Below are 9888 nucleotides of genomic sequence, written 5' to 3' on the forward strand. Positions count from 1 at the left end.
CAGTAGAGTTGCATCCTGATAAAACCCTCGTAAATTGCAATTATAGTGGGTTGAAAATGCATTTGATAGGCCTAACCTATCAGACGTCATAGCTTAGCCTAACTCACCTTCAGTGTGCTCAGAGCACTTGCGTTGGCCTACAGTTGGGCAGAGTCGTCGAACACAGTGAACACACTGTGGAGTACCTGTGGTTTGCCCTCGTGGTTGCGCGGCTGACTGGGAGCTGCAGTGCGCTCGCTGCCTGGGCCCAGCATCACAGAGGGTACAGTACCACATATTGCTGGAAGTATCGTATCGACTGAATGTGTATTGTTTTTGAACCATCATAAAGTAAAAAAAGTATAAGTCGCACCATTGTAAGTTGCGGACCATCTACGCCTCGTATGGAGTTCAGTGGCAAAGCCATTGCTATTGTCCAGAGTCCAAGATCTCAAGCCGAGTGTCGAATGTCCTGTAACGAAACTCAGAGATGCAGTGCTTCTGTGGGCATAATAAGCGCACACAGTGTGTCCACATGACCGTGACCAATGGTCAGATTCGTTCTGGCAGGGAAGTGCTGTTACTACTCCCAGTTTTCAGATGAGGAGACTGAGGTTCTGAGGTTTGTGTTAATTTTTTTCTGAGGTCCAAGGGCCTGTTAGCGATGGAGCTGGAAGCCACACCCAGACTCTAAAGAGGACATTGATTGAAAGGGACCAGAGCAAATGTCCAACCCTTTTAGAGGAGAGAGATGTGGGCATCCTGGGCGGTGGCTGGACATGTGGTGCAGAGCCTGTGGCTGGCTGATGGGGACCACACTAGGGACCAGCAGCAGAAGATGCACAGGGGAAAGGACTTCTGTCACCATCCCTGCCCCATCTGGAAACTGAGAACAAGACATCGCATCAGAAAGTGAACACTCAAGCTCAGCCGGCGTGGCTCAGTGGTTGATCATCGACCTATGAACCAGGAGGTCCCGGTTCGATTCCCGGTCAGGGCACATGCCTGGGTTGTGGGCTCATGCAGAAGACAGCTGATCAATTATTCTCTCTCATTGATGTTTCTATCTCTCTCTTCCTCTTTGCAATCAATAAAAAAAATATGTTTAAAAAAGAAAGTGAACACAGAAGAGCACATGCACAGGACAGGGCATAACTCAGGCTCCAGGGTGATGTTGACCCCTGAACTCATCCGAGGTCCATGGTGAATGTCCCCCCAAATCAGTGCATTACCACCTCAGGCTGCCATAACCCAGATGTACCTATAAAAGAAATTTCATGCCACCAAGGCACACATGCAAATCTTAGAGCTGCTTTAGTCTTTGGTCAACCTTATATGTAGGCTTGAGGGTTAAGAGAGGCCCCCAGAGGGAGAAATGGGGACCAGCGCTGTCCCTGAGGGGTGAGAGGCACCAAAGGGGAGTGAAAGGTTTGAGGCAATTCTTTCTTGCGATGGAGATCCACTGGAACCCAATCTGGTTCTCCACGCTTAGAAACCCATGCGGTCCAACTGCCGAGACCAACTTGACAAAGGAGTCATTCCAAGTATCCAGGTGGCTCTGGGTACGTGAATGCGTGTGATGTTCCATGAAAATGCACCCCTGGTGCCTACAACTGTGGGGAACGTATGTGACTGGCCGCCTGAAGTCACCGCTGCACTCACGCCACGGCCGATGTCTGAGGGCAGTCGGTCTCCTCGGATGAAACTTAGGCTCCACACTCCCCATCAGCTTCACCAAAGCGTTCTTAGCACTGCACTGTGGTCTAGGATGGCTTTACCCAACCTATTTCCTCCCTTCTCTTCGCCACAGGGGTCAGACTGCCCAGGGGTCTACAGCGCTCCCGGCTGGTCCTTCTCCCTCCTCCTCATAGGAGTCTTCCCTAGTAAGTCCTTGTATGTCTCATCCTGTCTTAGCATCTATTTCTTGGAAGACCTGAGCAAACACACAGTAGGTAGAGGGCGCCATTTGCAAATCCACCTCAGAAGGTTGGGCAGGTCTCGTTGGATGCGTGGAGTCTTATGTGCTTCACTGGACTCTGGAAGAAGCTGTGATTAAGGTACCCAGGGTCCCAAGAATATGGTTCTCCAACAAGACAAACCCCACCCACCACTGCCCTCCCCAGAGGGTTGTACCATTGACACCCCCCTAGCAGTTCTTGAGCGTGCTCAGTTCCCTCATCCTTGCCAATACTGAGTGTTATCCATGCGGGGCATTGTTACTGGTCTGCCAGGCCGGAAGTTGTATTTCATTGTTCCTGTTGGAATTTCTTAAACCATGAGGGAGATTGAACTTTTTTAGTTTGAAGTTCACATAACATAAAATTAACCAGCAAAGTTAACGATTCAGTGGCATGTAAGGCATTCATAGTGTTGTGCAACCACCATCTCTATCTAGGTCTAGAGCACTTTCATCACCCTCTGAGGAGACCCCATCCTCATTAAACAGTCACTCCTACTCCCCTTCCCTCCAGCCCCTGGCAACCACTAATCTACTTTCTCTCTATGGATCTGCCTGTTCCAGACATTTCATATACATGGAATTATATAATATGTACCCTTTATACCAGCTTTTTCCACTTACCATGATATTTTTGAGGTTCGTCCACATGGTAGCATATGTCAGCACATGAAAAGATACTAAAAATCATTAGACGTTCACTTACGTTACTAATTAACCTATAAATTTTCTTTATTTTTTAGTAGTTTTGTAGTGTTTTCTTTCTTAACCTGAATGGTAATTACAATGTGTTGCTTCGTTATTCTTCTTAAAAACATATACAAATGTTTTATATGCTCTTGTGGATGTATATCTCACAATAAAAAGATAACACAAGAATATGGCACTACATCAATACATTTATAAACTTAAGCAAAATATATTCTTAGAAAAAATATAAATGACCATAACTGTCTCAGGAAAATATAGAGAATCTAAATAAACCTGTAATTTGTGTCATATGTTTTTTAAAAAGGAGGGTGGAGGGCCTGGATGATATGATGGTTGGTGATAGTGTGCCACTGACAGAGGCATCTGGTTGATTTTCTAATTCTAAGTATGTGAGTTCATGGTGACGATCACAGGGGTTTCCAGGGAAACAAGCTACATCTGCAGCAGCACTTCTCCTTGGCGTTTCTAAAGCTGCATCAGCTCCTTCCTCCACGGCAGCAGGGGAAGCCCAGAGGCCTCTCCACAACCAATGAGTTAGCTGGTCAGTCCTATAGTTTCTCCTTAAAGAGAAAAAACAACAACAATGCTCAGCTTCATTAGTAAAATGCAAATTAAAATCACAATGAGATACCACTTCACACCCATTAGCATGACGATAATTTAAAAAAAAAACGCAAGCAGAAAACAGTAAGTGTTGGCAGGTGTGTGAGAAATCGGAACCATCATCCACTGCTGGTAAGAATGTAAAATGGTGCAGCCACGATGAAAACCAGTTTGGCAGTTACTCAAAAGTAAAATATAGAATTGCTATGTGACCCAGCAATTGTACTCCTGGATATATACCCAAAGGAATTGAAAATAGGTCCTCAAACAAACCTTGTATGCAAGCGTTTACAGCAGCACTACTTGTAACAGCCAGAAGGCGAAAACAACGCAAATGTCCATCAACGAAAGACAGGACAAACAAAAGGTGGTATTATGTGGTAATGGAATATTTTTAAAATATATTTTTATTGATTTCAGAGAGGATAGGAGAGAGCGAGCGAGAGAGAAAAATCAATGATGAGAGAGAATCATTGATTGGCTGCCTCCTGCACGCCCCACACTGGGGATCAAGCCTGCAACATGGGTATGTAATTCTGGCTGGGAATTGAACCTTGACCTCCTGGTTCACAGGTCAATGCTCAATCACTGAGCCATGCCAGCCAGGCTGGTACTGTAATATTATTCAGCAATTTAAAAACTGAATTATTGATACATGCTACAATATGGGTGAATCTGAAAACATTATATTGAGTGAAAGAACCCAGATCCCAAAGTCTGTATACTTCCATCTATATTACATTTCCATAATAGACAAATCTATGGAGATAGAAAGAAGATTCGTGATCCCCTGGATCTGGAGGAAAAGTGGAAAATGGCGGGGGGGAGGTTAGGGTTGCTGCTAAAATATACAGGGTTTCTTTTTGGTGAAAATATTCTGAAATTGATTATGGAAGTAGTTGCACAGTTCTGTGAATGTACTAGAAACCTTTGGATTGTATACACACAATGCGATATTATTCAATCATACTAAATTAAATATCTTTTTATGTGTATACACAGGGCCATTTACGTTCATGAGTTGTGCCCTGCAGTCAGACTACCCAAATCCAGCCCTAAGTCTGCCACTTCAAGCGCCGTGACGATGGGCAAGCGAGATTCTCCGTTTCCTTCCTCACTGGGCTTTGGTGAGAGTTATAGGACACTGCATGCTCATCACAGCTCCAACCACGTAACAGATACTATAACCATTATTAGTCATAAAATATTTTAAAAACTTCTTCATAGGAAAAATTGGGTGCGTTCTATCCTCTGTCAACCAAGGGAGACAGGTCTGAGGAAAGACAACGCTCTTGAGAGGAAATTCTTTCCCACAGCGGGGCCTGGGCTCAAAGGCCCCACGAGGGAAGGTGAGGTAACTGTATTCATCCTGACAAGGTTCTCTGGCATCACCTCCAGGGGCCAGAGTCTGGTATAAACCTGAGGTAGGGGTTCTGTGTGCTCCCAGAGAAGGCATATTCCTCCTCCACAGCCACAAGACACACTCGAGGCGGCAGCAGTCCCAACCCCCTGGACCACACCACCTGAGGGCTGAGAAGTCCTGGGATCTGATGGAGGTACAGAGGTCATTGGTCAAGTAAGTGTGTCAGGTAGAGGAGTTGCAGGGGTGGGGCCTTCCTGCCCTGGAACTTCCCCTCAGAGGTGGGGGTGCTCTCTGCTCGGTTTCACCCACAAGGACTTCAGGTGCTCTGCACAAGCCTCAGGAGTGGGGGGCGTTATGGGGAACGGGTCGAGAGTGGACACCAGAACCAGAGCCTGGCTGGATCCTAGTTCCAAGCAGGAGTGATGTTGGGCTGTCTCATGGGGCTGCGGAGGGCTCAGTGGAACGCTGTGGGTCAAGTGGGAGCTCAAAGGTGGATTCATCACATAGAGGTAATTGTCCTGTTCAGTTTGTGCGGGTGATGCAGAGGGGAGAGTTCACAGAGCTTTCGCCTAGACTAGGGGTCCTCCGGGGGAGAGATTTTGACGTCTCCCCAGGGGGCCTCAAGATCTTTTTGCAGCCAGAGTGGGAGGGGGGCTACTGGCATCCAGTGGGTCAAGGCCAGGGGTCAACCTCCTACAATAACACACGGGGCAATCCCCACCACAAGAAATGATCCGGCCCGGAATGTCAGTAGGTCCCGGCTGAGACCCGCTCGCTCCCCTCAGTAGAGGGGACCCGGAAAGCATCCTGCAGAGGTGAAGGCATGTGGGTGAGGGGAAGCCGCAGGTGCACAGGCTCTGAGGCAGGAGGTGGGACTGCAGGTGTGGGAGGGAGCGGAGCAGTGGTGACCTGGATGGTGAAGCCGGGGAAGACGCCGTCTACCCCTGCAGTCACGTTGGCTGCAGAATGGAAAGCACTGAGGGGGCGAGAGTGGCCATGCAGGGACCACTCCATGGTGGGTCATCCAGGTGGGAGACGATGCTGGCTCACTCTGTGAATAACTGTTCTGCGTCTGTCCTAGAGATGAAGATGCTGTTGTAAATCTACAAATTAGGCATCGATGGAAGGTGAGAGGTGAGAGAGGAGTTGGTTGAGCTGACTAGGGTTGTGCAGGCTGTGCAACCCCAGGGCCAAGCCCAGCAGCCCTGGTCGGGGAGAGCCCATCATGGACCTGGTGAGACTGGAGTGCTTGGGGAAGGAGGTGTCTGGGGGCGATGCCCAGGAAACAGGATAATCAAGTAGGAGTTTGGAGAGAAGTGGCTGCTGGAACCAGAAATTCAGTCATTGAATGAAACGTGCAAGGGAGTGTGGAGGATGACAGAGTCCTCTCATCAAGACACCTGCCACCTGTATCATAACTATTCTCACGCCTCAGAGGTGCCTTGAGCCTAGCATGGCGGCCAGTGTATGGGTTGCAGGGTGAACAGCACTCCTGGGGTCTGAGCACAGGACTCCAGAGACACAAAGGCCAGACCTGTGTCTCGCAGAGAAATGCATGCACTCCTCTCCTCAGCCCTCGGTGGAAGAGGACGGCCACTGCAAAGCTTTGGAGAGTCTATTCTTTTTCACTCATGTTTGCGGCTGCTCCCTGGAGAGATTTCTAGCTCTCCACCCCCCGGACACCAGGCCTGGCCATTGAAATGTGAGTAAAGGTGAGCGGGGTGGGGGAGTGTTTCCTGGCAGAAGCTCTTAGGAGTCAGCATACAATGCACTTTTCCCACTGCTGCAGTGACTGGCAGTGTCCCAGACAAAGGTTTGTCCACCAGTCTGAGTCCGGGAGAGAATTCATCACAGAGCACTACCATAGCGCCCTGTGATGGACGTGGAGCCTGAGTGAGAAATCAGCCTTCGTTGCTGTCAGCCGGTGAGGTTGGGGCCTGTATGTTACTGCAGCGTGATTTAGTCTAAACTGACTAATTCAGAGCCGATGGGCTGTCCAGTGGAGGCCAGAATAAGGTTCATGCAAGTCTCACCTGGCACATGGGGCCCACATTTGTGGACAAAGATCATCTGTCTCTAAGGTTGATGTAAAAAACATAGGATGAGCAAGATTAGCTCCCTTTGGAAATAACTTACTCCAAGACATAATGAATCAGTACATGCTCTCACAGCCCACCGAGGAGAGAGACATCGTTGGTGTAAAAGATACACCATTGTAACATTTAAGATTAGTGCCTTCAACCCGGCCAGTTTCGCTCAGTGGTTGTTGACCTATGAATCATGGTTGGGTTCCCAGGCAGGGCACATGCCAGGTTGCAGGCTGGATCCCCAGTGGGGTGCGTGCAGGAGGCAGTCAATCAATGATTCTCTCTCATCATTGATGTTTCTATCTCTCTCTCCATCTCTGAACTCAATTAAAAAATATATTTTTAAAGAGAGCATCCTTTTAAAGATCTCCACACTCATTATCTCATTTAATTCGCTCAGGAAACTGAGTCTTTGGGCTTTTCTGTCACTGGCTCACACAGCTAATGTGTCAGGAATGGCATTCAAACGGGATTCATCTGGACCCCAGAGACTTTACTCTCAAACACTAAGACTTCTTTTAATTGAGGCAAAATTGATGTACAACGTTATATTAGTTTCAGGTGTGCAACATAATAATTTTATATTTTTGTATATTGAGAAATGATCACAATAGGTGTAGTTAACATCCATCACCACAAAAGTTCTTGTGATGAGAACTTTAAAAATCTACTCTCTTCAAAAACTAAAACCATTTCCCCTGAGAACAGGAACAAGACAGGGATGTCCGCTTTCACCACTCTTATTCGACATAGTACGGGAAGTCCTAGCCACAGCGATCAGACAAGAAGAAGAAATAAAAGGCACCCAAATTGGAAAGGAGGAAGTAAAACTCTCTATATTCCCAGATGACATGATATTGTATATAGAAAACCCTAAAGACTCCACCAAAAAACTGCTAGATGTAATAAAAGAATTTGGCAAGGTAGCAGGATACAAAAAAATCCACTCTTTGAGCAACTTTCAAATATACAACCCAGTATTGTTAACTATGGTCACTATGATGTACAGGCCCAGGACTTATTTCCTTTAATCTGAAATCTGCACCTTTTAGCTCCCTTCATCCATTTTGGGTCTCCTCCACCCCAGTCCCTGGCAATCACCAGTCTGTTCTAAGAGATCTTAACTCTCAGAAAAATTCATAAGGTTCAACATGTTACATATAAAATCATTACATCTTCACAACAACTCCTTGGGGCAGATATATTATTATCCTAATTTTACAGATGGGAAGACTAAGGCACAGAGAGGTTAATTAACTTGCCTAATGTCACACAGCTAGTAAGTGGCTGAGCTGGGATTTTAAACCCTGGCTGTCTGGCTTTGTAGTTGATACTCTTATCACTCTATTACTCATTTTTATTTTAAAAGACAAACTCTAGAAATATTTATGCTGTTTATTTTGTGTTTATTTCTTTTTCTCCATCTTTATTGAGTGATATATTGACTGATAAAAACCACATATGCCTAGGTGCCTACCTTGATGTGTTGATACACTGTAAAATCATTGCCATAGTCAAGCTAATGAACATGTCACTGTTTTGATAGCGTCACTGAGAGTTTCCACTATGAAAAATAATTATCCATATAACAAGTCAGATATGAATGTAAGCCCCTTGGGCTTATTTCTCTTATAACAATCCTAAAAGGTAAGAATTATTAATCCCGCCCTGGCTGGTTTGGCTCAGTGGATAGAGTGTTGGCCTGTGGGCTGAATGGTCCTGGGTTTGATTCCGGTCAAGGGCACATGCCTGGGTTTCGGGTTCGATCCCCAGGAGGGGTCGTGCAGGAGACCCCTGATCAATGATTCCCTCTCATCATTGATGTTTGTATCTCTCTCTCCCCTCTCCCTTCCTCTCTGAAATCAATAAAAAATCTATATTAAAGGAGAATTATTAATCCCATGTGACAAATGGGGGAACTGAGGCCCAAAGAAGCTGAGATGCACCTGGAAAGATGAGTGGGAGGCAGCAATGAGGGGACTGGCTTCCTCCCCAGGAGCCCACCCACCGCTGATGCCCTTGCTTCTGCTTGTAGAACTGCCTGGACATGGCCAACCAGACCCAGGTCTCCGAGTTCATCCTCCTCGGCCTTTCTGAGCAGCCCCGGCAGCAGCAGGCGCTCTTGGGGCTCGTCTGCAGCCTGTATCTGATTGGGTGCCTGGGGAACCTGCTCACCATCCTGGCCATCGTCTCAGACCCTCGCCTGCACAGCCCCATGTACTTCTTCCTCAGCAACTTATCTCTCCTTGACGTCTGCTTCACCTCCACCACCATCCCCAAGATGCTGCTGAACCACCTGTGCGGGCTCACCACCATCTCCTCCTCCGCTTGCCTGGTCCAGATGTATTTCTTCATCACCTTTGGGGCAGCCGACAGCATCCTTCTCTCGGCCATGGCTTATGACCGCTACCTGGCCATCTGCCGCCCGCTGCACTACATGACGATCATGAGCATGCTTCGGTGTGCCTCGCTGGTGGCGGTAACCTGGGTTGTGGCCAGCTTCATCTCCTTGGTCCACACTATTCTGATGACCCGGTTGTCCTTTCACGCCAGTAGGATCCCACACTTCTTCTGCGACATCAACGCCTTAATCAAGCTCTCCTGCTCTGACACGCAAGTCAACGAGATGCTGATGTTGGTGCTTGGGGGTTCAGGGGTTCTGGTCCCTTTTGTGTGCATCATGGCCTCTTACACACTCATCGCTGTGGCTGTGTGGAAGGTGCCCTCGGCCCGGGGGAAGTGGAAAGCGTTCTCCACCTGTGGCTCTCACCTTTGTGTCGTCTCTCTCTTCTACGGGACTATCATTGGGGTCTACTTCAACCCTGCATCCACACACACCACCTACAGGGACATGGCAGCCACAGTGATGTACACCATGGTGACCCCCATGCTGAACCCTTTCATCTACAGCCTGCGGAACCGGGATCTGAGGAGCGCCCTCAGGAGGCTTCTCAGCCAGAACCACTTTGCTAAGGCTCTTTGAACGCTTGTTATACCCACTTGCTTTGCAAATAGCCTAATGCTTCCCAATGTTAGAACTCAGGGTGACATTTCTTTTTTTCCCTTTTCTGAAGGTGGAAATTAAGTTATTATTCATGTAAGTTCTTTATTTTTAAATATATTTTGAATATATTTGACACATAACATTGTGTAAGTTTAAGGTGTACAATGTGTGTTAATTTGAGACA

At 47.3% G+C, this 9888-nt stretch overlaps 1 protein-coding gene across 1 annotated transcript; it reads left to right on the forward strand.

Annotated features, from left to right (window-relative positions):
- The first annotated feature begins 5838 nt into the window (after positions 1-5838).
- On the forward strand, positions 5839-9683 carry LOC102253277 (olfactory receptor 1361). Its single transcript, XM_005866109.1, has 2 exons — positions 5839-5847; positions 8736-9683. Exons 1-2 carry the CDS (start codon positions 5839-5841, stop codon positions 9681-9683), a joined length of 957 nt encoding a protein of 318 aa, XP_005866171.1.
- The last annotated feature ends 205 nt before the right edge of the window (positions 9684-9888 follow it).

The sequence above is a fragment of the Myotis brandtii genome, unplaced genomic scaffold, assembly GCF_000412655.1.
Source record: "Myotis brandtii unplaced genomic scaffold, ASM41265v1 scaffold22033, whole genome shotgun sequence".
NCBI classification, from domain to species: Eukaryota; Metazoa; Chordata; class Mammalia; order Chiroptera; family Vespertilionidae; genus Myotis; species Myotis brandtii.